Here is a 26,027-nt window from a genome sequence, read left to right as displayed (position 1 = left end):
AAAAGCTTTCGACTCATACGTGCATAAGGCCATAGCTAGCCGCGAAAAAACGGGTCACTGTCTGACACAAGAAACAGCAAACAGGAATTGCTTCCCATGGACAGTGAAACGTGAAATGCATCACCGGTTCTGTCGTATATGGGTATCGTATATCGTAAATGAAACCGAAACTCGAGTTATAAAATCATTTAAATTTGGAGCAATAGGTGGCGGTGCTGTTCCAAGCGAAACGAAATGCTGCTTGCAGCAGTCGGCCGATTTATCCTTTCGGCTGCCGGTCAACGTGGTCCTCAAACGTCAGTACATCTCGTACAACAAGTAGCTCGTGCCATGGCTTATTCAACAGTGGTACGTGGTTCTCCGAACACAACGAGCTACAGCTTGTACTTCAGTAAGTGCAACGGGATGTAGGTGGCAGTACTTTTTTTTTTAGTTTCTGCTGTTACCGGTTTGTCACCGGCACACCACAGTAGACGCTCATTGAAAGGGGCACAGTAAACACGAGGGACTACTAAATGTTCCGTTGTGTGTTCTTGGTCCGCTTTTGTTAGACCATCGCAGCTAGTGCGTGCTTGAGTGATTCCTTTTTGCAGTTTCCCTTTGTGTTGTCTGCCCGTACACACAACATCTATTATGACTGCTGTTCATTCACATTCTCTTCTGACATGCACATATTTTTTTGTTTTCTGATATTTTGATCAGCCGTTTAAGGTCGTGTTTCGGGGCACAAATTGCTAAACGGTTACGCAATGACGCTTGCAGACCGCATGCACCACATCGACAAGCGATCGTCTGCAAAACCTGGGGACTTCCCTTTACGTTATCTTGCGCGACATGTTTGCAATGCGCGGAAAGTCTTTCATTTGAAAATGCGTTTTCGCTTGTCGTGATGGATGCGAAAAAAAAAAAAAAAAGAGAAAGAAAGAAAAGAATAATAAAAAAAAAGCAATTTATTCATCGAACATCACAATCGTCTTTCGACATAAAGCTACGAACTGTCAATTTCACTCCCTCTCCCCAGCTTAGCCTGCAGTGAAAGTAGTCTTTTTCTGCGTGTAACCTACAATTGAGATAACTGTACAACAAATCTAGAGCTCGCCGTTGTAATTCTTCACATGTCCACTGATAATATGGGCACTTAGACATTGAAGAGACAATAAATTTACAGCCGACACACTAAAGCGTCTATAACCTGCGTGATAACGTGGGAGTTTTAGGAAGGATCTGCAAAAATTCGGTAGACCATTGTGAATCTTCAATCCGCAGCATACACCTACTCGAAAGCCAATCTGTGTGATCAAAAATCAATTTTGGATCAAATCATCACGTATCTTCCTGCAGTCAATATATGGCGGAGCAAAAATATTGAGGGATCTCCAATGGCTATTGATTCCAATCTATTTTTATTACGTTCCCGTAGCAACTGAACCTTGAAGTAATCAATTTGTCTCTCGCCTTGCACGCCTTGGACTAAGGGACTGGTTATGTATCGCTTGTAGTGTACAAAGTAGTAATTTTCGAAGTACACCGTAGTTTTCAGAGATAAGCTTGACACATCCTCTGTATGTAAAAATGCTTGTAGTGCACCAAAATGTTGTGGCATTACTGTTGTCTTGTTTTTCATTTTTCCTACTTGTATCTTTAGAGCAACAGGGTCCCCATTTTGTGAAAAAAAAAAAAAAAAAAAACCGAACGAGCAAAAATTGCAAAAGAGCCATTTCCCAAAGGCAATATTTTAATGGCAGACTTTACCCTGTTTCACAAGTGTCAGGTACATAAAAAAATGACAAGGCTGGTTTGAATACCACATCATAAAACCCTTGAGTGATGAGAATTTGGACAAGTAATGTCTTATATAGTGTACCTCACATGGGGGAGAGGGGGATGGAGCCCTTTCATTTCTCTTCCATTTTTTGAAGTGGAGGGAGAAGGCAGTGTGGTACACTTTAGCCGTTACTTTATTCCGTAATTGTTTAGCGCCCGAGTTTAGCAGCTGAGTTTTTTTCATGGTGTACACTTACACTATTTCATCACACAACGTTACAACAACGTCATGACTTTGTCATCTCTTTCACGCCTGCAAAGAGTCTGGAGATGCCTTTATTTCACCCTTCCACGACATCCCAATGTTTGCCGACGAAGCGAACCATACTTACAACATGGTTGTTGAAGTCCCTCGATGGACCAATGCTAAGATGGAGGTGAGCCGCACCGGTTGGATGGGCTCTGGGTGCTAACAATTGATTAATTACCCAGATAGCAACGAAGGAGCCCTTGAACCCAATCAAGCAGGACATTAAGAAGGGCAAGCTACGTTATGTGCACAACTGCTTTCCGCATCACGGCTACATTTGGAACTACGGTGCCATCCCGCAGGTAAATACGTAATTTGCTGGCGCTTCAGTATAATTACTTCAGCAAACTCAGTTACGTTTGATGGATTACGCTTTGTGCTGTTCTGAGGTTTTGACCCGGGTACAGTCATTTTGTCGCCTGCAGTCGAAGTAGACTCTTTCAGGGTACCGAGCCTAAGAAGGGCCCAAGGGGGTGGTCTTGGGGGAACTAGCATCGTTTTTTATTGTTAGGCTCTTTTTTTGCATAAATTTATCCCAGTACCCTCCATGCGAATAGTCGAATCCCTCATTAAAATTCTGTCCTGCGTGTTGTTTTACATTTACAGACTTGGGAGGACCCTGGGTTTGTGGACAGCAACACCAACTGCAAGGGAGACAATGACCCCATCGACATCTGCGAGATTGGATATCGGGTGAATGTCTCTTTCTTTGCCTAACGTGTTGTCACATAAGATGTTGATAAACTTGATAGACAGGTTGATAGACATGTTGATAGACACGTTTATAGAAAGGTTGATAGAAAGGTTGATAGACACGTTGATAGACAGGTTGATAAACGTGAGTCTCGTCCAGGTTGCAAAACGTGGGGACGTCATCCAGGTGAAAATTTTGGGCGTCATGGCACTCGTGGACGAGGGGGAGACGGACTGGAAGTTGCTGGCGATCGACATCAACGATCCACTGGCAAAGGACTTAAATGGTGGGGTGCTTTGCTGAGGAAATTTCAGCGTGTTGCATTTGGTGGTGTAACCGAGAAGGAACTGACACGTGGTGTTGGTGCTTCATAGCAGAATTGACCTCAAAGTCCCCAATTGACCTCAGATTGACCTCAAAATCCCCAAGCTGGGATGCACTTTAGATGTTGTTATATTTATTTACTTATTTGGACATGCTGCAGCCTCACTCGAGGCTGTTGCAGGAGTGAATAAAAAAACTGACTTGAAACATATCGCGAACAATACCATCCATAGCATTCCACTCGGTACTGCAACTTGAAAAAAAAAAATATATATATATATATTTAAAACAGTTTTGTCGACATGCATATTCTACAACATTGAGCCTGTGTGCGCTTCTTAAAGAGGAAGCGTCAGCAAACGTGAGATATTCATGAAATGGAATTCTTATTTGACGATTCACTATCGAATGAGCCACTATCCTCAACCATAGAGCCAAACGCCTAACACATAATGGAGTGAGTCGTAGCTGTAACAAAACTGAGCATGGGGGCAAAAAAAAAAGTTCTATCTAGATAGGACAAATCGAATCGCATATGCATTGTTTTTAGCTGACGTTCCAAGTTTTGAAGCAAACGGGGCAATAAATTAGGCATAGATAGGAAAAATTCGATCAAAGTTGCCCGACTCGATGATATTCGTGCCTTTTATCAACCGCTTTGCCTATATGAAGTACTTTGTCGCTGACCAGCACCTACACGACCTAGACGTAGAGAAAGAAACTAGTAAGACTGCATTCCTGGTGTGTTGTCCTGTGTTGTGTCCTGTATTGTCCTGGTGTGTAGGTGTGTTGGACGGGAAGCACATACTGGAAACTTATTTTTATTCACAATGTATTAATTTTCGCGAATTTCGCGACCGCTAAAAAATCGCGAAAAATTGTACTCGAGAACACAGCTTGACATTGATCCCGCTGAAGGAAATAGACCTGGAATCGCGAAATTATATAATTAATATATTATATATAATATAATATATATATTATATAATTAATAATATAATTATATAAAACGCTCGTTTCAGATGTCGACGATATTGAGAAGCACATGCCTGGCATGCTCAAGGTAGGTAGGAAGAGTTGAAACTGACGTTTGCCGCATGAACATTGTCTCAAATCGAAACAGGCCACCCACGAATGGTTCCGCATCTACAAGATTCCGGACGGAAAACCTGAAAATCAGTTTGCATTTAACGGGGAGGCCAAGAACAAGGTAAGATACTGCCATCATCTGTAGCCCATATAAAATATTTTTTCTTAAATCGGGGGGGGTAAAAACCTGTTTTTATTTCGGGAGCTGTAAAATAGTCTAGTGGAAAATAAATAGTACTATTATAATTGGTACAGTGTGTTTTCTATAGAAAGGCATAACATGGTAACTAAACAAAGGAACTGATCGTATCCTTTCTGCTTGACTGCAGGAGTTTGCACAGAAGATCATTGCAGAGACTCACGAACACTGGAAGGATCTCGTACAACGTAGCGACACAAGCCCCATCAACTGGTGACATTTTTGTTTCTAAAACCACTAGACACGTGCAGTATGTTTTACATAACGCAAGATTCGTCACACGCCTTCGTACATTCGTACTTGTAGGTTGAGCACATTTCCGATTGACCTGGGCTACGTGAGCAGGTGGCAAACAGGATTTTGAACGCTAGCGCGAAGTGCACGCTTAAGAGAATACCCTGGGGAAACAGTAGTGAAACTCATTTGATCATAAATATCTTCTGAACTCCAGAGCACAACACACCTCTCAAAATGCAGACGTTAAAACTTCTCCGTGTGGCGAATCAAATTCTCTCTCTCGGGTCATCACCGGGGCATTGTGCGAAAGAACGCATGTAGGACACAAAATTAGTTCGGTCCTCATTGCATTTCACACTAGTGTTTCAAAATATAGCTGTCTGTTACAAGATTGTCACTATGAAAGTCAAACAGTTCCTCAAGTGCTGGTGGATATTTTATTATTACCTCATTTTATTATTTATTTTTTATTGTCTTTCTATGTACACAGCTCAACCACTACATTGGTGGGCAACCCACACCAGATCAGCCAGGATGAAGCGCAATCTCTTGTTGCTTCTACATCAGAAATGGGACCCGATGCCGGCCGGGACCCAGTTGGTGAGTGAGCCGACGTGTACAGTAAATCCCGGTTATATAACAGCCCCACTTACAACGAATTTCCGGTTATAACGAACACGTTGCAAACGACACTCAATATTTAACTCGGCGCAAGCAGACTCCATTTATAACAAACTTCCAGATATAACAAACAGTTTTTGCACGACTTGCAAGTTCGTTACAAACGAGATTCACCCGTACTACGTAGTGTTCTTTGGTTTCGGGTTAAACCGTATTATTTCAACAATATTTGCACCCTCAACACACCTTCTGAAATTTAAGTACAACCCGATTTCTAGATTTCTACTGAGAATCCCCAAGGTCCTCAAACTTGGGATGCCATGGTAGGCCCTCAAAGGGGTGAACTGCTTTTAAAAACTGCTTTTACCCTAAAACACAGGGCCCTATATATGTAATACCCGTCAGATGGGCACGCTTACGGCCTTAACAATTACAGCTTTAAGTGCATACAGTCACTAACTTCTTGCCAGACGTGAAAGCCATATGGCCTTTGCGATGAAACTGAGATGTAAGGGCAACGGAGTTCCCGTAAGACAGTTTACGGCGTTCCCTCGAAACTGCCAAAGTTTCGTCACCAGATACCAAGAACAGGATTGCGCAGATTTCATTCAATTCAAAATAAAATGTAGCAGCCTCATGGTATATGGCATTCTACCATAGGGTACTGTGTAGTAAAATTTGTAATTCTGTTCACATTTTAGTTGACAAGTGGCACTACGTCACCCTCAAGTGAACGCATCACACCTGTGACATGAGCTCTTCCCGAAGGGCTCGACGCTGAACCCAGGATAATTCTTTGGCGAATCGATGAATCACGACAAAGTTACGTTCTGTACTGCCACTCATCAATTGTAATTGTTGTCATTTAACCTCTCAGTTTGGAAGACGAAGGATGTGAAAATAAAAGACATTGCTCTGGGACCTACAGTGCCTTCAGGTACATTTTGAGATGTTAAGTTTCATGTGCAGTCGTCCTCTTAAGCTCACCTTTGCTTTTCCTGATAACCTGCGTTTTACGTATGCTTAAGTTGCAGAAGAATGTTGCATTTGTAAACATACAATGACCATGTTTCTAGTGTTTTATGTATACACTCTGTGTGTAAGAAGAAAGGGAACGGCTCACCTAAGCCTTCTCGTGTGCATATGTCTTGACATAATTGTTCCTGCAAACTCCACATTCCGGACTAATAACCATGCAACGAACACTAACCGAGGCAGTAATTGTACAGATACACGTGGGCCCAATTTTTATTACAAACTGTGGCTTGAAAAGGAAAACAAGAAAAATAGAAATGTAAGTTATTCCTGCTAGCTTGCAGATTGCAGGTGCACAACTCCTGGACGCTTCTTTGTGCTGTTCCCTTTCTGCGAAAGAAATCAGAGTCACAAAATGTTACCGTCGCGCAACATAACCAGTAATGGCATAGTATGTCAAATGTTACGACCATCAAAATTTTGTTAGAACTGAATTTTGTGAACCATCGTCTCTCTCCACCCTTTCAGGAGGACCCCTGATCCCAGCCGATTCCCCCTTCAATTCCCCACCCCCACCCCACCCCCAATTCATGCCCATATCCCAAAAATCGACGAAGCCTCGACTATGCTGGCAATTTGATCGGTTCAGGAAAAGTTTTTATGGCATTTTATTCGCGTGCGGTACTTTGGCCCCTCACCTCCATGGGAATTTTGTGCCCCCTTCACAAATTCCCGGGGGTCTACAGTAACCCCTGTAACCCCCCTTTCCGCCAACCCTGGTGAAAACTGACAACTTAGTGTACTTTCAAACACCAGCACTGTCGCTGAAATTAACAGTGCATTCGGGGGGTTGTTCGGGGGGCGGGGGCTTTCTTGGTCCCTCTGGCATGTATTTTGGGGGAGGGTTATTGGGAAAAATCCCAGAGTGCGTTGTCATCAAATTGAGCCTGTCCCAAAACGTGCCCATGAAATCATGCTCTAGAGAGAATGGTTCAGAGTACTTCATGTTGAAATATAGTGGCCGTCCTGGCTGTTCCATTATTGCTGGAGTGTTTGAAAAACCAGAAATTTTCTGAGCCGAGCCCATATTTTAGGCCAGTGACTCCGTGAAACTGCACACACCTTACTTGTGTTCTTCTTTGTAACCTTTGCTTTGCGTTCCTCCACCTTCCTCGTGGCCTTGGCTGCCTGTTGCTTCTCTCTTCTTTTCTGTTTCCGTTTCATGGTAGCTTCTTTCTTCTTCTTCTGCTTCAGCAACAGTTTGCAGTTCTTGTGAGTGGCTATCGTCCGGTCCGCTTCTCCGTTTTGAGTTCCTTTTGGGCCTTTCTTTTTCTTTTTTCTCCGTCTGCCAGCTGGCTCGTTCCAAGCAGTCTCTGCTGACACGTTATAAGAATGATTCTGCCACCTCTCGGGTTTCCTCTTCTTTCTGTGTGGGCCGTAGTCTGTTGCGGAAAACACGACGTGTCAGCGTAATATGCTCTTCATAAACTAATACACACGGTGCTGCTTGTTACTAGCACACCAATGTACTCGAGCACGTAGTAATTCAGTAACTTTCATCATCCGAATGTGGACCAGAGCCACCAATATTTTGAACAGAGGCTCTTCAAAAAAGCGGCTGCCTTAAACTTGAGGCTTTTGCTTAAATAACGTTAACAGCTTCGTATTGTACAAGATGCACGAAACGATTAAGTGTCCACAAAACACATTTGTATGGTAATAATAATAACGTACACACTGAATAACAACATACAAAGTGTATGGCCCAGTTTCGTACGTTGTAGTCCATGGATTTGACACGCAAAGTCCTACGTTCCTCATTTGAACGTTTTTTTTTTACTGCAATTTTTTCGAGCCAACGTTGATGTTGGAGCCGAACAGCGTTGGGAGACATCGGCAGACAAACGGGAAGTGACGTTTTATCCGTGCATGACGTTTTATCTTGTGGTGGATAGTCTGACAGATGAGGCAGGATTTCGAGCGACATTAAATGGCACCTCGCTGCTCCTTTAATTAGATAAAGTATCGGAAGTCTCAAATTAAAGGGAAAAAAAAAAGGCTCAATTCCTCAGCACTGTCTGATAAGCGAATAGAGATAAGAGAGAGAGTACACAAGACAGAATGGACAAACCAAAATCACCTTCGTCCACACGTTCGTCCCACCTCGGAATGGCGTAAGACACTATGAAAGGAGTGCTGAAAAAGCCGCGTCTCTTGAACGGACACCTCTGCGTAAGGGAACAGCACAGAGATTAGTTTCGTCGTCGTCTCGGGAGGGGGAGCTATGGTATGGTAAACCTACGTGGCCAAAATGACCCTCGCCGGCACAATTGAAGCAGAACGGTCCATGCTGCGGAGAGTTCCGTGGCATCGGGGTTACGATGGGTCCTGGTTTTGTCTGAAAATCGAGAGGAACCACATACATTCCTTGCTTCTCTTTCTTCTTTCCAAGGTCAGTGGTTTTAGGTGCCAACAGGGTGTCTGGAATTTTACTTGTGGACTCAGCTCTTTTGTTAGTGGGGGGGGAAATTCCATCTTGCAAAGAGAATATATCTACCCCGTTTGTCTTTGCCATAAAAAAAAAAAAAGGGAGGCAGGTGCAAATGCACTACCAAAGGAAGGGTTTGGGATGAGAGGTTGAACTCCCCAAAAAAACCCTGCTCCGGATAATCCAATGGGGAGAGGTGTTGCTCTTCTACGACAACGTGTGTCCGAAAATATGGAATTATATGCCAAGAAACATCAGGTGTCGACCACCCATTGTAAATCTGTTATCCAATCACTGCGAAGTGTGGAATAACGATAAACAATCATAGACTATGAGGTCGACCGCGTCTGCGGCTCATTCAAACTCACCGTGAGGTGGTAACGCCTCCAGAAATCTGGACAGAGCTGAAACACAAATCGTAACAGGTATGTAAAAGTGCTGCTCTGTCAGGCAATATCGTTAGGGCCTGACTTTTTCGGGTTTTATTTTTGGTCAAATTCGGGGGGTAAATATCGGGTGATATTTTTCGTTCGAAAATTCGGGTGTATTCGGGTTAAATCCCGTTACGGCATATTCTGTCGGCAGGAATTCGGGTGTATTCTGGTGATTTTTTTCTGTTTAATAAAAATTTGTCTTAGCATAGAACTAATGTTTAGCAATGTTATCAACCTTTATTTTAATGCACGCTTATGAGTGTGCCACGTGACCCGGATGTTTTCGGGTAGATTGGGGTTAAACCCGAATTTTACAGATTTCGTTCGGGGGGGGGGGGGGGGGGGGTAAATATCGGGCGGATACGGGTTTAACCCTAAAAAGTCGGGCCCTAAATATCGTTGATAAAGTTATTTAAAACAGCTAATTTCTCTATAAAGGAGGGGTAAGTACACACCCTCGACGGATGGCCTGTCAAGTTGCAAACGTTGCAGTGCTCGACGTACGGCTGGTTGCATTCGTAGTCTACATGCCCCTGAGAGAAGCATCGTGTGCACATTCGTGAAGGACACCTCGATCCGCGATGGCCTGGTATCGCACACAGGTAGCACACCCTCTCCTATACGGCAGAAAATGAGAACAGAACCCAGTTCCGTGTAAAGCGGAGAAGAGAGTGCAAACTAAAATTCGAACGAGAAAAAGCTGTAGACTCTTTTGGCAAAAGTTTGCACGATTTCAAAAGGTCTCTCGGACGTCCTGCCACGGACCTACCTTTGGTTGCGGACAGTTCTTTGACAGGTGTCCCATTTTGCCGCAACTCTTGCAGTGAAAATTGGGCATGTTGTGGTAGCGGAAACCCTGGAGATTTCGGTACTTGTCATCTGCGTCGATGCGCCAGAGGTCTTCATGCTTAAGACCTGCAAGTTTTCCGTGTCACAACCTTGACCGAATGTAACCTTTTTTCAAAAAAGTGGTGCCGTACCTGTTCTTGTACCCGGCGCGCCATCTGCATTGATAGTTATGTCCGGGTCACTATCACCAAACGTCATGATATCGTCATCATCGCTACTGATAACCACAGTCTCACTATCGGGATCGCTGTCACTGGTAGATGTTTGGTAATCACTATATATTTCGTCCAATACCACAACCTCCTCATCGTCGGAACATGTTGCGAGTTTCAGGTCTTCTGCGGACTTTTCTGGGGAACTTTCAGGCACCGTTGTTGCTTCGTTGCGTTGGTCATCAACGTCATCGTCAATGCCTTCAGCATAATGAATTTTTGAGTACAGCAGGGCTTCGACCTCACTGTCTGGTTCGTCACTGTCAACCCCTTCTAAATAACAGTCTTCGTCACTGGGATACATTGTCGATGAGCTCACATAAGTACGCACATCACAGAACTCAGCAACAACGCTGTTCACATAATGGACGGTGCTCAGCACGCGATGACCCCTTTGCTGTGTTTGGTGAACACGTTGTGAACAAGTATCACCTGTACAGAGAAAGGTGTGTTAAGACGATACAATGGACTGACACTGCATCGCGTTTGACGGAATTAACTCGTACGCAATATCCAACACACCCATCGTAAAACTGGACTGGTGCGTGTACGCACTTTTCGTAAAGTTCACTTTTTCTTTGTCGAATGCATGGATCATTGGATGGATCGTGGCATGGATCGCGGTGTGCCCAGTGGCCCCGCGATGACGACAAGAGTGCTGACGATGCCAACGGGGACTACGAGGGAGACACAACGCGTTGCCCAAAATCCACAAATAAATTACTAGACCACTTTCGATGTTGCATTGACGTTTTATATTGGACTTAGATTTCTCTGTATTTGGCATTTTCAAATTTGGTATTTAGCGAATAATTTGGCATTTTCGAATGGATCGATTTTTTTCTCGATCGGCTTATATTGGATTTGAAGAAGGCTAGCAGAAACGGTTTCAAAAACAGCCAAGTCGTGTCGTTTTCGGATTTTCGTTTGTGGTGCCAGCTGATCTTGTGGTCATCCTTTGGGTCTCTGTTGTTGGATGTGGAAACTACAAATTCTCCCATGGGAAATTTCTTCTCTAGCCCTACTGTCCCGGCAAGGAGATCTAAGAGAAAGAGGAACGATGATTCGTCCAGCGAAGACTCCGCGTCAAGTTCGCCTAAGAGGTGTGGTTGCTTTACGTTCCACGTAAATGACGCATATTATTGCTCCACTCAGTTAATAACTCGAATATCAAATAAATATTACTCTTGTAAAGGCCCGTCCGTCGTTTGGAGATGAGCTGTTATGTCCTGCATGTGTCTTGTATGATCTTCCGCAGAAGAACAACATAACACTAATACCTTTTAGAAGAACGCCGGTACCTTTTCGACATTCGTAGTTTAGCTGTTGAGTAGCTCTGGAATGTAATCTATATTTTCGGCGTTGAATGCCGGTACAGGAGTTCTGGTTCTGGTATTCGGTCTGACAATGGACTACCGTATCGGAAATAGTGAAAGTGACCTATATTTGCAAGCTTCCTGTTTCCAGGAAGAAGCTCACTACCACATCACAGTATATCTACAGGACCCTGTTTCTGGAAGGACAGAACAGCGACGTGACGATTGTGGCCCTGGGAATTGACTGGAGGCTTCACAAAGTTTACTTGTGTCAGGTGTTGTCTTCCCAGAGATTTTCTCACATATGCTTCAGGAAACAGGAAAGCATATTGCGAGTCGCCTAATGACGTCATATTTCATTCTTTAGACTCCGTACTTTGCAAGCATGTTCACCGGAGGCTGGAAAGAGACGGAGGAAGGCATTGTCGAGATTGGGATAGAGGACCCCCGCATCACCCCCGACGGTACCTGTCTCCGTCTTCACCCTCCGTTACAGACATAGCCTGTCGTTGCGTACTTATCTTGCAGAATTGTTTTACAGCCTTAAAGACAGTGTTTGGAGCACTCTATCTGGATGAGGTTGTGATAAGCGCGGATGACGCAGTGCCAGTGTTGGCAACAGCTACACTCTTTCAAATGGTAGGTTTTGCGTAGTCTGATTAGGGAGTCTTAGTATATCGTAAGCTACTGCCTTCGCATACGTAAGGGATGACGTTAGTGGTTCTGCACATGTGCAGAACATATAGAAAGCTTTCCTCATTGTGCAGATCCACCACAGAGGTGATAGCGTACAATATAAGAAAATTCACTATTATCTTAGACTGCAGAGTTTGCTTAGAAATAATTTTTTTTGTTATGTCTTACAGGATGACCTCATCACTCTCTGCTCGGAAATAATGGAAGAATCTATTAGGTATGCAGTTCCTGTTGCCACATAAAAAGAAAAGGACTGTGCACGACAGTATCTTAACAGATACAAATGTGGATATCCACGTCATTATCCACACTTCAGCCTCCGGACAAGAGATGCTGATATTTCGAACAGTGACAGTTCTAGTCTCTCTTCCGTCTGAACAGTCTAGTCTGCTCTGTTCTAGTCTCTGAACATCCTCTGTTCAAAGTATTGGCGTCCCTCATCCCGAAACTCGTCAAGTAACGTTGCTGTCATGTTGACACTTTTCCCTGCATATGCAGTGAGAGCAGGTGTGAAGATATGTTCAATATTCACGTGGTTGCGGACACACCTATTTAAAGTAGGATGGTTGTGGCTCTTACAAAGGGGGGTACCGTGCAGTGCAATGAAACTGTCAGTGTTATCCACGGTCAGCTCTAGTCATAGTTACCATTGGGAAGTTCCAGAGATTGGTGGCACTTAAAGGGACAGTCACATCCGTTCCAGTTGATTTCTAAACCATGACGTCATTTTATTTCTTGTTGTGCACTGACCACGGTATCGAAAATCCCACACGAAATAGTGACGCAGTTTGACGGCGATTCGATGGAATACACGACAAGAGCAGACGCCGGATGTTGAGAGTATGCAGGAATGCCCTCTCTGGAAAAAGGATAAAACGTCACTCCCTACACCACCAGTCAGAACACGGTGATGAAAAAGTGGGTACTTCAGCGGTGCGGTACCCACCTGCACCTTTTTCCTCTGAGTAAGGTCCTTCCGTTAGGGAGTGACGTCATGCTGATCTCATTGTCGCAGGAACCTCCGCAGCTGCAGAAGGAGCACCGAGCGTAAAAATTCGTTTATTTAATATTTATTTAATATATTTAATATATTGTATTATGTATATATTATAATATATTAAATATATATTAATATTAATATATATATTTAATATAGTTAATATTAATTTATTTAATATCCAAGTTTTCGGATGAAAAAAATTAGCCAAGTAGATTGTCTCCCAGTACCGAACTTAGCCGTATCTGTTTCGTAGATGGGTTTCTGGAAGTGACCTTCCCTTTGAGCCAACTATTAAGCAATTTAAGTGCAACTCATGTGTGGTTGTTGCAAACGTCACCAAAGTTCCACGCCACTTTATGTGTATCTTCCCATCCAGATGCACGGTTACTTAGGCATAGAACTACCACACATGCATTCCGTATATCACATGCATGACACTCAGTCAGTTTGTTGCTGAACATCTCTGCACCACTCACTCTGCAGCCTGTCCACCGTCCTCTTGTACTACAATACTGCCCTGGAGTATGGTTCGGTGTGTCTGAAAAAGAAGTGCTGCTCCTGGCTGGAGGAAAACCTGATGCAAGCAGTCAACCAAAGTCCCAAGACACTACGAAACATTGAGTGAGTACCCTTTCTCACTGTCAGTTCCCCTGCAGCTATCTGGGGCAGATCGCAACCTCTTACATCGTCTTACTTGACGGCTACCCAGGGTCACCCTGATGAGAGACTTGGTGGAGTCTCCGAGGCTCGTCGTCATCCAGACCGAGTTTTCATTGTACCTCCTGCTACTTGTCGTAAGTGCGGTTTTTGTTCTTCCTTGTTTGTTAATGTTACTGAGAAGAAAAAAAAAAAGAAATGTCGTACAAATTTGTGCAAGGAGTTCGCATTTTAATGGGTACCATTTTAAAGTGGCCGCATGGGCGTGCACAGAGGTGAGAGTGGGTAAATAAATTGGTACCCGCAGCCACACCTGCACCTGCTGTGTGTCATGTGGGTATGCCCACACTACACATATTTAGAGTCTGAAGTTTTCGGGAAATATTTTTTTTCTACATTCGGAGGGTAAAAATTGGGTAAATAAACGTGTGCTCTAAGTTCATGCGAATTTGGGCAAAAAAACTTCCAGTATGCTAAATTCGGGGAGAAATCGAACTCGGTTACTCAAACTAACTGTACTGGTTTGGTACAAACGATGACGTAACTGCTGACGGAACTGGTGACGCAACTGCACTTGCTGTCACACGAGTTAGTGTGCACACTTATACAAACGTCTCAGGGGGGGAAATTTGCCGGGTAAAAATCAGGTTCCACCCTAAAGCGCAAACCTTCATCTCAGAGGTGCAAATTTGAGGAAGAATCGGTTAAACCCTAAAACTTCAGGCTATACACATATTTTATTTGCAGCCTGCAGTGACCCTGAATTTTTACTGGAAATCTCAAAACCGTGCAGGTGTCCCCACGTAAATATCGCAATACCTGCACCCATGTTCAGTTATGGACGTATATACATGGAGGATTAATTAACTGTTAAAAGCGATAAAAAACCCCAGTGCGAGGAGACACCAAAAAGGACAAAGGACAGACAAACACAGCACTGTACAAATATGCATCACCAACCCGCCCGGATTTTAGCTTTGTTTCAGTTCTTAATTAACTGTGTAGTGGTTAGTGCAGAGTGACCAATGCAGATAGGAAGAAAATTCATAATATTTAAGCCAAGAAGTCTACCCCAACAATACAAGGCTGTCCGATGAATATCTGTGATATGTCCGAAACTGGATGTTCGGATATCCTATGGATGGCGTGTCGTCTGTAATATGTACACTCAGAAGTCCAACTGAGAGAAACAAGTAGCCTGCAGAAATCTCCGACGGATATCCGCAGGGACGATGCAGGGATGTTTTATGGACGCGGTCGACCATGCCGTCACTCGTGCGCTGCAAACACAAGCTAGATTTGGCATTCCCAGTGATTTCTGTGCTGGACGTTATACGGATATTGTATCTTTATCCGCATTGGATGTCCGAAGGATGTCTGTCGGACGTACGAATCCGACCACGGATCTTAGGACATTAATCGAACATCCACGGGATATTCGGTGTTGGTGGGGTAGCTGTCCCTGTGTGCAGCCATTTTAGAACTGCCCTAATGAAGCCTTTCTTCCTGTAGTGGGTCTATTTGAGAAATACACCTGCATGGGACGGTGAGGTTAAAGATGCTGTGACGGAAGCAAAACGCCACTTCAAGGAACGGCCAGGTTTGTGGACACTTTCACGCACCAACATTCTCTCTTGGTTCCGGACGTTTTCTTTGTCCTCCGTAAACGTACATGTTTACTTAGCTGTTTTGTTTGCCCAGAATCCTGCACTTTCTTGGAGACCGAAGATGGTGAGGACTACACTGAAGTGTTTCAGGCACTGAGGCTGGAAAATCTCATCATTCACCCTCAAGACGTTGAGGCTCTTCAAGAAGATAACGTGATTCCAATGTGTGAGTGCACATATTGGCATGTGAACAAGATAATGAGGAGTCATGGAGCAGAGTTGCTGACACACAGAGCGTGTAAAGTATTTTTATGAACAACTCCCAAACTTCGGAGTTCACGTATTAGTGGAAGAATTCCGAGCTTGTTTTATAGGGTTTGGTCTTTTATGGGAGCAAGTATAGAGCTTGTGGTTATAAGAGCTTTTGGTGTACATTGGTAGTGTCAGTTCTTTAGTATTCTGAAAAGGCTGTAGAGAACAGTGTTGCCAAGATTTTATTCTAGTTTAACTTCGCGTAACATTTATCTGTCACACCTTATTAGGGTTGCAGAATTTTTTAGTGCAGATAAAATGTTCTCATCATTCGGTTTTCTATTCACTTCGCAAGATTTTTTTAAATGCTTTCATTTATTTGAGAGCATTTTTACGACAACTTGTCATATTCATTTGACCTGTATCCTGTGCATGTCATGATCCTGTACGTTTCCTATGTCAATTTTGCGAGAAAATGTTTTTTTTCTCACAGATTTTGTTTCTGCTGAAAAAATTCATGCAGCATTTACCTTGATGCAACTTTTCTTCCAGCGATGCTGGATCCTGTCTTTCGGAGGCAGTGGTGTTCGATGTTGCGGGTCGACCAAGGCCTTGACCTTGGGTAAGGTTGCCCGTTGTTCTATCTCTACGTATGACATACTGTAAGAGTTGCTTTTTTCGCACGAAAAAAATTGTTGCATTTTTCACAGCACTAAGAAATCGTGAATTTCATTACCCACGAAATCAGATACTGTGACATCACCAAGAAACATGAGCTTGCGTTTTTTGCAAATTTAAGTTCACGTGTCAACTATGGCCTCCACCAAAACGCAAAAATATGTTCCATGCGATGTCAACGACTTTTACGGTATTTTTCTTTTTTTTTTGACAGATTCATGCACGATCGGGTTTTAGTCCTGTTTGTATCTTCTACACTATGTGTAGCAAAGTATCTTCTACAAATTGCAGACCGAGACGAATATCGGAAGAGCAGTTCAACAAGTTCTGCCATCGATGCGGGAGGGTTCTGACATCAGACACAAGGGTGAGACACACGAAACGAGACTCGCAATATTCATTTACAGTTTGCAACTCGTGATTTCTTTTGTAAGTTTGTTCCGTCTGTTGCAGAATATTTGGCGGTGGACGGGATACAATTTTGGGATGGACATTGTTGTGACATATCAAAAAAAGTGAGTAAAATGTAGGGATAGAATGATGTTGACATAAATATTGCCATTTTATCAATTTGGGTATCAGTGTAAACTAGAATTGTTTAAAATGGTACAGAGTAATATTTTAATTGAATTTTTACAAAAGCAAGCGCCACCAGTGGCGTGCAAGGGCTTGTGGGAACTTAGTGCGCCTTAGTAATCGACCTCGATTACTTTGTGTTTCGCCCGTCATTGGCCCATCATTGGACGAGGGCAGGGCCTCTGGTCTACAGTGGACTCTTATTAATTCAAACTCCTGGTTACCAAGGACCTTTGTTAGAACTATCCTAAGCTCGAATTATCAGGCTCTCATCTCATCTCATCGAGATGGTGAAATATGGTTTAGTATAGCACTAGTTACATACACAATGTTATTTTCTATACATTTCGTCTACATGGGCCTTAGTGTGGCTGTATCGAGGCCGGGTGAAAAATGTGCTAGCTGGCAAATTCTTGACGCTATATGAGCACACGCGCGATTGCCACATTTTAACCGAGAGAACTCAAGTGCCCAGAACCTTGCAAAGAAAGCTGCCGGGAAATGACCACCCGAATTCACCATGAGATATCTGTTTGAGGCCGTCAGTGTAGATGGACGACTCTAATCTTGTATTGTCTCAATAGGGTCCTCAAGTTTCGTCGTAACGACTGGAACGAACCGGAAGCCCTGCGTCTTCCACCGAGCACCGCAACACGTAACATATTTTATCGCGTGGCTATCTACTCTATTAAAGCATCTGGTGAGGCTACACTCATAAGTGACTCTGGCATCCAGATGCTCTCGCTGGCACGGCAAATGGTAATTTGGAGCATGTAATGTGATGCATGGTGATGTGGAAAGGATGTGTGTGTTTTGTCTCCTTTTTTTCAGCATACTGAATTTTATTCCCATACAGAGTATATTGTGTCTTCATTATACAATAACCTGGTTACATCGCGAGACTTCCTCCAATGGTCCAACCCACTGTACAGTCACAGTCAGAGTTTTGTTGTAACGCAAAAGCGCAGTGGAGCTAGACATGCAAAATTTCCGGAAATTTTGAATCTCTCAGAATAGTTTTTTTTTTTTTCAAAAAAATTGGAAAAAATAGAAACAAACGCGGTTACTGCTGAGTCGAAGCATTGAATTTTGAATTGAATTTTTGAAGCATAAATTTTCGAACTTTGTCACCCGAAAATTTTGGGCTGTTTTTCCGGAGATGAGGGAAAAAAACGAAAAAAACTTTTTCCCCCCAAAAAAATTTGTTTTTTTTTTCCGGGGCTTCGCATCTCTAGTGGAGGGGGAGCAGCTGAGTTCGAAACTGAGTACTAGCACGTGTGTGTGTAACTGTGTGTGGCCGCAAATGTGCAGCTGAGAACGGTTGCAGTTGAGATAGCCACCACGGGCTGCATGACCATGCGTTCTCGTTAAGTCTGACGTCGGCTGTACCTATACGCACATAACAAACGTGCGGGGCAAGAACACAGGGGTGTGCCCCTTTTCCAGTGAAAACTTGGAAGTTCCGTAGGACAGGTACTGATAGTTGGAGCTGTAATGACCCTACCGAGCGTAACAGCTCTGATAATGTCGAAGGGCTAATTTTAAGCGGAAGCTTAGAGCATGCAAGATAAAACATATTTTTCTGCTAGCAGTAATGGGTCTGAAGAAACTGTTGCTTTTGAGCCCCAAACTTTCTTTTCTTTTGCAGGAGAAAAAGGTGTTGGTCCTGAAAAACGACGACGTGAAATTTCCGTTGATCGTCAGCGCCAGCTGGTTGACGATAACGCCTCCCAACGAAGATTCCTCAGCAGCTACGGCGTCGGATTAACTTAACTTTTTTTTAATAATAACACCTTCAGGGATGACAGAGAAAGAAGAGCACCCTATGGAAGTCTCATAATAGACATATATTTTCACATCTGCAGTGACCAGTAGAAGTTTAATGTAAGAAGCCATGACCATATCTACATTTCTCATTTTTTCTCTGTTACACAAAGAGTTGTGTAATGTCCTTCGTGCAGTTTATTTGCCCTCTTATTGAATTCGATGTACATACCTCTGTAACTAATTTTTGTTTATTGCATTTATGACCATAGGGATGTAAAGGGATTATGTTGCACACAATTTTTTTTTTTTTTGTAGATGTCTATTTATGCTAAAAATAATTGGCATTTTTCGGAAGCTTATAATGGTAACTTATGAGAAGAGCTCAGTTGTGACAGTTTATTTATAATAGCTTAGCTTTTTCTTTCATTTTATTCACTTCAGTGTATAGTGCATTGCATTTAATGTGTACATGCGTGTTGATGAGTCCTCGATTTTAGTCCGCTTATTTTGTCACACATGCCCTGGTGCATGTTGTCGGATAAAGCACTACTTCTCTGATGCCTCTTTGTACATACTCTGTGTTTTATAAATCATTTATAAATAATTTTATAACAACATCAAGTCTTTGCTGGCATATTGTGTGTTCATGCATATAGCACACTATATATATGCATGTAATGGCCACAGTCGTACAGTGGCCATACACTGACTTAAGGCGGTTAACAAACCGTTGAACAAACTACTGCGTGGACCTCTGACGCAGGAGGAGTGAGACCTTCCGCCATTCCTATTGGTTCTTGTAAGCACGTGACCACTCCCACGGCCGCCTCGGCCGTCCAACGGCCATGGTGCAAGTGAAAAAAAGGGGGGAAATGCCATTGTTTTGTAGTGGCTCAATCGCGATCGTCAACCGTCGAGCGCGCGGACGATAAAGCATTGTGTGTTATACATTTATCGTCCATTGTCGACCCGTGTTTTATTTGCGATCTCTAACGCTTCACGAAAATATTGCGTTGAAGGTATAATACAGGTTCATACTGATATTCAAGTCTCTCCATTTGTCATGACATGGCACGATACATATATCTTACTTGGGTGGGCACAAGTTTAGTTTTTAAGCACGATTTACAGTATTCGAAATACTTCTGTCACTGCGTCCTCTCTCCCTGTTCCTTTTCCCCCAAATGGTAGTGAAGACGTCTACGTGAAAAACGTGTATGCATATGACAATGACATGTATCCCTATCTAGCATTAGTATTTGCAAATATGTGTTACCAAAGTGAATTGACGTCGCACATCGAAAATGCGCGTATTTTTGTCGTTCGATCTCCTAGCCCAACGCAGACGTTAAAATAGGCGCACGGGCTGGCAGGGAACGGCCCTTCAGCGCACACTCCGCGGTCCGCGCTTACCACGTGGTCGTATCTTGCTATGCAGAGCTGTTGCTATGGTGATGCTGAGTCAGCGCGACGCCACATCCAACGAAGCTGAGGCGGAACAAACGCGAACTTGCGAAGCTACGAAATTGGGAGGAACAGAAAGGAGGTTGGCAGAAAGTCGGATGACAGCTGACCAACGACTCCTTCGGCGAGCCAACGTTGGCACACTCATGGCGCACTCCCTTTTTACACCATGAAGTGTGGGTGTTTTCTGAAACACCCTTTAGTTAAGCGTATCCCTCATAAAACAAACAGACAGACAGACAGAACAGAGCGAGTGTTTGGGCTGGTTGGTACATGTTTCAATTAAAAACATTTAAAAAAACCCCAGTGCTAAGTAGGACGAGGACGGAGAATAAAAACGACAAGGACCGGCACTGCATGAGACAGGCAGACGCGCCTCGTCGGACCGGTGGCAACTGTAGGATGGGACAAGCTTGCCCACATCACACCTCAAAAATAGCACTGCCCTCGCGCTAAAAAACGAATGACGTCTTTAACGGTGACAGGAATACGTCTTTGCAATTAACACATATGCGTCTGTAACGAGTCAAAGATATACCAGCTAAATTCCTGACATCCTTCCTTGTCAAATGCTGTTTTTAACTGTTATAACGTCTATAATGTGATTACTTGCTAAGTGGAGCTGTGAAACCAGTATATATATTTTTTTTCACGGATTAAAACGCCATTTTGAACACCATATTCCCAGTTCAAACGGGGTGCAAAAAAGATGTATAGGACATAAACGCCTCTTTCGACACGACACGGTATAAAATATGGTGTATGTCGATGTTTCACCTTTAGTATTGCTGTTTTTACGCCCTTTGCTTCAGTCTGCGGAATAAAAAAGAGCATTTTTATAAGAACACACTCGTTCTGAGCCAGTAAAGGTGTAAAATGGTTTACTGTGACATAGGTGAACCTATGACCAGATCAAGAACCGTCAACCAACCCTCAGCACCGGCTTTGTCTTAGTGCACGCTCGTGATCTTACATGCGCGAATATTCTACGCATTATTGAAGTTAATCGCTGTATGCATGTACGTTTACCTGTGACGAGGTTGTGGCGTACGCGGAAGACAACAACAAGTGCCCGCGGTTCTTGATGAGAGTGTACTTGAGCACCCTTCAAGGCCGTTTAGCCAAACAGTGAACCGCACAAGATGAATGAAAACACGCGGACAACCGTTCATCAGCAGTGCGTGTAATTGGCTGACCTTATTCTCCATTATGCACTTCCTGATGTAGGGGCGTACGGTCCACGAACAACTATATTACCAACAAACTCCACGGTCTTTATTCCGAGTGAACTTTATAGGGGATTATTACTGAAAACCGGCCTCGAATTTTTAAATGAGCGTCACGGACAAATATCCTCGTGACGTATATATCCGTAAAGCGCTTCTCTTTTCTTTGCCCTACATACTGAACGTAAGGTTGCTGGTTCGAACCCAAGCGTGGATAGACGTGTTGTGTTCAGGGATTTCCCTACACCCCCCCAGGGGGGGTGTACACCCTCCCTGGATTTTTGCAACCCCCCCCCCCCCCCCTGAAGTTGCTCAGGTGACCCCACCCAGCTCGACCATGTAGTGAGTCCGGCGCAGCGAATTACATACTGTACTGTCAATCTTGGGCTGTATGACCACAGTCATGCAGATGATCGTACCATGCATTTGTCCAAAATCATTTGAAAGTAACTGTTCAATGCATATATTGCGCGCATATACGAGCAAAAATGCGTGCGGGCACGCACACTCAATGTGGATCATCAAGAACCATTTGCGCCCAACTCAGTCAAGTGGGCTGTTCTGCTTTTTTCGTCTAAGGTTTCCACCGTTGGTTGCTAGGTGCTCATTGAGCTTCGTGAGACAGGGTGCTAGTCCTTTGCCATTGTCGGTCATGCGACTATGCATTATGTTAAAATGCCCTTCATAATGAATCTGTATTCTAATGTACTGTGTTCTAACGTAATAACATGTACAAATAAAACGGGAAAGTTGTGCAGATGTCACCATTGCGCCACAATTCCTTCTGTTTCTAAGAGAACTTCAGTAAGTGGAATCTTCACCAAGCATACCCCCCCCCCCCCGCCCTTGAAAGATCGGCACCCCCCCAGCAGTGAATTTCTGGGGAAATCACTGGTTGTGCTGCCGGCGCTTTACAGCAACCGGTACTTTCAGTAACCAGCGAAGCATATCCCGTGCTTAATTACGCGACTATCATCACTGTTGTTTCCTTCTTCTTCATGTATGATTACAAGATTATCTCACTGTTCTGCGTTCATATCGTAAGTGTTACGGCGCCGTCCAGTGCAGTTCTTATAACGAAGCAATATGACGCATAAATGGTATCACTCCTGACCTGACCAGAAGTACATACTCGAGGATATCCACTTTCGATCTTAGCAAAAAGCTGAGAAACGAAAGGACGTTCCCTTTCGCTGGTTCACTTTGAAGCACTCGCTCCCGTGAACCCTTCCACGAAACACCCGGCACGGCGGCTACCAAACGTCGCCTTTCACGCGGAAATGGGGGCTTGTATATGTTTGTGCGAAGCAGGCCTTCACGAGACCCCGGGACCCTCCGCAAGAGTAACAGGACGAGGGGGTAGCAAGATGTCCTGGGGAGCACGGACGAGTACGAGTAGTTAGCACGGATTCCAAAGGGACAGCGCCGAGATCACCTTTGTTTTCTCTGTATAGGATCTCAATATTGAATGATGGCAGATGAAGAAAAGGCACCAGGAGTGGGATTCGAACCCAACGCTCTGATTCGAACCCGTGTGACCTCCCAGTCTCGCCGTGGAAAGCGATCATCCTATAACTGCTATGCCACGGAACTGGTCCTTGTACGTTGAACTGCCTCATCCACTACAACTTGAGTCACTAAATAAGCTCCGACTACGACGAAACAACCCATCTTCCTTTACCCCCAAGCTATGGCCACCATACCCAAACGGTTCGTGTCATTGTGTAGTGAACCCCGCACTCGCCGTGACACTAAAAGGAGATGAGTTTCGCTTTTGATGTTCGCTGAGAGCAATTCTCTTTGTCTCCTGTACACTCCTATATATACAGGAGCTACCGTTATCCGTATAAGCAACAAATAAGCGCCAGACAACGACGACATTATTTCCTTCTCTGTACACTTTCTTCCCCAGCCGTCACAGGCACGATTCACTCTCAGAAAAGATTGATGACTACTGCCGCGTACTTTTGACTCTACTATTCAGTACGGCATATCTCACTCCTGGAGACGAAACAGCGTGTGGCAGTTCCCGAGCGAAATGTAGGTTGTTGCCTCTCTATTTCCGCGCACCCTCTTCAACGTGATGAAGCGACGGTGGCCCCAGTGGTTAAATCATGAAGGTTGCCGGGCAGATTGAGGTCGTGCGGTTCATCGTCTCAAGGCTGGATGCGAATACTAAGTGATTCGTTGTGTTTTGTCGGCGGACAAACAAAATATATTCAGAACTGTGGCAAGGATCGGCAATTAGGGACCTCCTACTATTTGCCTCGCCTGTCATAACGGCCGTGGAAGCCTTGCCTGCTGCGTAATTTATAACCTGCAGGGTCCATGTCGTCCAGGAAAACACACTCGAATGGTGGGCTTCATGGAAGATTGTTTACTGTACCTTTGCTGGAGTTTATTGGAGCTTTGAAGCAGAACGGTAACTGTGCTCAACGAATGAATGAGAAAATGACGTTTCGTGTTGCTCGCGGGGACTCTGCAAACTGCAGTGTCTTGCAGTGGTCTGCTTGTGGTCTGCAAACAACCCGAAAACGTCGACGGAAGGAAAAAAAAATTGCTTTAGAAAGCAATAGGTTTGCAATAAGTCTTTTCTCTTCTGAAACAGAACCACCGGAAAGGTCACTGCCTTCACGTGCGCGATTACTGTAACATCCGAAAGGATTCGTCTAACAGTTTTTCTAAGGCACTTAATCCAGGGGCGGATCCAGACCCACGGTTTAAGGGAGGGGTTCTTTGTCGGAGCGCGTGGTGGGGAATACAATGTATCAACTGCCCTTTAGGGTGGCATCGTCCCCCCCCCCCCCCCCCCGATCCTCCACTGACTCCCATCTTTGTTAAGTGCGTGCGCCCGTCCATGAAAGCTCGTCTGCCAAACAGGTGTCCGCCCTTTTAATGCTAGGGGCGACATTTGTCTTTGCATGCCTCCCGTCGTGGTATGCATATTTTTTTAAGTCCTAAATGCAGGCTATGTAGGTATCGGATATGGCCTCGGCTTCAACGTGGAATACGAAATCAACTGCGGGAAGTTTTGTGTCTCAATCACGCACTTTCGCGGCCCCTGTTGTCCTTCGGGTGAACAGCGCTGTTTGTCGATGAAAACAAGTTCCTGTTTTGTTTGTAGCACATCTCTCCGGGATTAGCTCCGACAACAGCGCGATGCACGAGGTATCAAGAAGTGGGGCAAATACGGAAACGCGTACTTGCTTTACGAGATGACCGGTTATACAAGTGAATGGTACCGGCCGGAAACGCAGCACATGCAGAAATTGACTGGAACTTCTACATATGGTATACAGGTACACGTGGAGCGTATGGTATTGAACAGCACCCGAAGGCACCTATGGAACGATACCAGGAACCACACGAAATTCATAAGCACCCATAAAGTTGCGCTATGTGTAGACAGCATGTACTTTTGCAACCAACATGCCTTGGTGATATCTTTGAGCTCTCTTCTGTATGCTTGTGTTGTCCGTATATTGTTCCTCCAATGTGTTAGTAGTTAGTAGTATTGCCGCGCTCTGGCGTCTACCGTTGCGACTGTCCACAATACAGGGAACCCTCGCTCTTATGACCATGGTCGTTCCCGAAAATTTTGGTCATAATGCGGAATTGTCATATTAACGGGGGGGGGGGGAGGATTTGCAGAGGTTTCACTGCATTGTTCCCCAGGAGTATATGGTCGTAAAGCGCGTATGTCACATTATCGGGGGTCATATTAACGAGGGTTCACTGTACCTCTTGGTTACAGGTACATTAGTTACATCTACAAAATGGTGGTTATAATAAGCGAAAACCTCAAGTCTGGAGCCGTCGATATTTGAAACGGAGGCTGTTTCAAATCACGATGGAGGTCTCAGACGTGATGGCGACTCTGTCCAAGTCTGAACTGAGTCTGGCGGCTATGGAAATCTACGGTCGTGCTGAAGACTGGTATATAGGTGGTGGGATGGTGCTGTCTGAGGTTTTCCCTGGGTTTTCCGAAGACTTTCCAGACGAATGTCCGCACAGTTCCCCCTGAAGTCTGCCCAAGACGCATACTAACCGCCCTGTCCCCCGCTCCTTCCTGCTGTTCTCTCACCATGTGTCGGTGTTGGTGAGGGGTGAATGTTGTATATTCATATTAATCACTGTTACAGTTAGCCTTACAGTTACAAGTAACTGCAGTTACTTTTTGCAGTGATATAGTTACAGTAAATAGAAACTTTGTACAAGAGTTACTGTAATTATACTTGCCATTGTTAAATTTAGTAGCTGTTAAAACATAACTGTAACTACTCAGGCATTGCAATATTTTCTACGCGTAAGTGTCATTTTGTCAAGGTTTCTCCCGTGCTTTTAGGACGCACAAAAAATCATCGCTTTATGGTACGGCAAAGCTTATACGCTTGAACAGCTAGTACAAGTGCTGAAACAAGTTGCTTTTGCTTCCACATTTTCAGTTTTCTTTCTCCTTTCATTCATTTCATTTCCTTTGTGAAAGTAGCAGAATTCGTCAGTGGCGAATTCAATATCTTCCGTTTTTTTTTTCTATAATCAAACTCAACTCAAGTTTTTGAGTTATATTTATTCACATTTTTTCGCCCTTA

The 26,027-nt window shown here is 44.1% G+C and overlaps 4 protein-coding genes across 4 annotated transcripts; 2 read left to right on the top strand and 2 right to left on the bottom strand.

Annotated features, from left to right (window-relative positions):
- Nucleotides 1-207: 207 nt before the first annotated feature.
- LOC135368881 (uncharacterized) lies at nucleotides 208-6,159 on the top strand. The gene is made up of 10 exons (XM_064602427.1): nucleotides 208-391; nucleotides 2,086-2,201; nucleotides 2,257-2,376; nucleotides 2,681-2,767; nucleotides 2,928-3,054; nucleotides 4,115-4,155; nucleotides 4,216-4,302; nucleotides 4,511-4,593; nucleotides 5,108-5,217; nucleotides 5,940-6,159. Exons 1-10 carry the CDS (start codon nucleotides 235-237, stop codon nucleotides 5,969-5,971), a joined length of 960 nt encoding a protein of 319 aa, XP_064458497.1. The 5' UTR covers nucleotides 208-234; the 3' UTR covers nucleotides 5,972-6,159.
- A 311-nt stretch (nucleotides 6,160-6,470) lies between these two features.
- LOC135368882 (zinc finger CCHC domain-containing protein 7-like) lies at nucleotides 6,471-8,612 on the bottom strand. The gene is made up of 4 exons (XM_064602428.1): nucleotides 8,516-8,612; nucleotides 8,354-8,441; nucleotides 7,336-7,655; nucleotides 6,471-6,603 (listed from the first exon to the last, which is right to left on the bottom strand). The coding sequence occupies exons 1-4, from the start codon at nucleotides 8,582-8,584 to the stop codon at nucleotides 6,547-6,549; spliced, it is 534 nt and encodes a 177-aa protein (XP_064458498.1). The 5' UTR covers nucleotides 8,585-8,612; the 3' UTR covers nucleotides 6,471-6,546.
- A 401-nt stretch (nucleotides 8,613-9,013) lies between these two features.
- LOC135368880 (zinc finger CCHC domain-containing protein 7-like) lies at nucleotides 9,014-10,855 on the bottom strand. The gene is made up of 5 exons (XM_064602426.1): nucleotides 10,752-10,855; nucleotides 10,116-10,628; nucleotides 9,905-10,050; nucleotides 9,591-9,752; nucleotides 9,014-9,105 (listed from the first exon to the last, which is right to left on the bottom strand). Exons 1-5 carry the CDS (start codon nucleotides 10,792-10,794, stop codon nucleotides 9,031-9,033), a joined length of 939 nt encoding a protein of 312 aa, XP_064458496.1. The 5' UTR covers nucleotides 10,795-10,855; the 3' UTR covers nucleotides 9,014-9,030.
- Nucleotides 10,856-11,095: 240 nt separating this feature from the next.
- LOC135367965 (germ cell-less protein-like 1) lies at nucleotides 11,096-19,362 on the top strand. The gene is made up of 14 exons (XM_064601055.1): nucleotides 11,096-11,299; nucleotides 11,664-11,787; nucleotides 11,880-11,976; nucleotides 12,054-12,151; nucleotides 12,379-12,425; nucleotides 13,692-13,829; nucleotides 13,918-14,002; nucleotides 15,378-15,465; nucleotides 15,567-15,698; nucleotides 16,277-16,346; nucleotides 16,694-16,769; nucleotides 16,856-16,917; nucleotides 17,563-17,737; nucleotides 18,627-19,362. The coding sequence occupies exons 1-14, from the start codon at nucleotides 11,196-11,198 to the stop codon at nucleotides 18,744-18,746; spliced, it is 1,416 nt and encodes a 471-aa protein (XP_064457125.1). The 5' UTR covers nucleotides 11,096-11,195; the 3' UTR covers nucleotides 18,747-19,362.
- The last annotated feature ends 6,665 nt before the right edge of the window (nucleotides 19,363-26,027 follow it).

The sequence above is a fragment of the Ornithodoros turicata genome, chromosome 9 (assembly GCF_037126465.1).
Source record: "Ornithodoros turicata isolate Travis chromosome 9, ASM3712646v1, whole genome shotgun sequence".
NCBI lineage: Eukaryota > Metazoa > Arthropoda > Arachnida > Ixodida > Argasidae > Ornithodoros > Ornithodoros turicata.
The sequence above is the reverse complement of the archived record's forward strand: the minus strand, read 5'-3'. Positions and strand labels throughout refer to the sequence as shown.

Bases quoted from the DNA above. Each gene is read 5' to 3' on its own strand.
- LOC135368881 (XM_064602427.1), top strand. From the start codon at position 235: ATGCTGCTTGCAGCAGTCGGCCGATTTATCCTTTCGGCTGCCGGTCAA. The intron at 392-2,085 runs GTAAGTGCAACG...ACGCCTGCAAAG, and splicing joins GAGCTACAGCTTGTACTTCA to AGTCTGGAGATGCCTTTATT. The intron at 4,303-4,510 runs GTAAGATACTGC...GCTTGACTGCAG, and splicing joins ACGGGGAGGCCAAGAACAAG to GAGTTTGCACAGAAGATCAT.
- LOC135368882 (XM_064602428.1), bottom strand. From the start codon at position 8,584: ATGCCACGGAACTCTCCGCAGCATGGACCGTTCTGCTTCAATTGTGCC. The intron at 8,442-8,515 runs GTAGGTTTACCA...TCCCTTACGCAG, and splicing joins GCGAGGGTCATTTTGGCCAC to AGGTGTCCGTTCAAGAGACG. The intron at 7,656-8,353 runs GTGATTTTGGTT...TTTCCGCAACAG, and splicing joins GGACGAACGTGTGGACGAAG to ACTACGGCCCACACAGAAAG.
- LOC135368880 (XM_064602426.1), bottom strand. From the start codon at position 10,794: ATGATCCATGCATTCGACAAAGAAAAAGTGAACTTTACGAAAA. The intron at 10,629-10,751 runs GTGCGTACACGC...TTCTCTGTACAG, and splicing joins AAAAGTGAACTTTACGAAAA to GTGATACTTGTTCACAACGT. The intron at 9,753-9,904 runs GTAGGTCCGTGG...TCTGCCGTATAG, and splicing joins AGAACTGTCCGCAACCAAAG to GAGAGGGTGTGCTACCTGTG.
- LOC135367965 (XM_064601055.1), top strand. From the start codon at position 11,196: ATGGGAAATTTCTTCTCTAGCCCTACTGTCCCGGCAAGGAGATCTAAG. The intron at 11,977-12,053 runs GTACCTGTCTCC...ATTGTTTTACAG, and splicing joins CCCCCGCATCACCCCCGACG to CCTTAAAGACAGTGTTTGGA. The intron at 16,347-16,693 runs GTAAGGTTGCCC...TACAAATTGCAG, and splicing joins GACCAAGGCCTTGACCTTGG to ACCGAGACGAATATCGGAAG.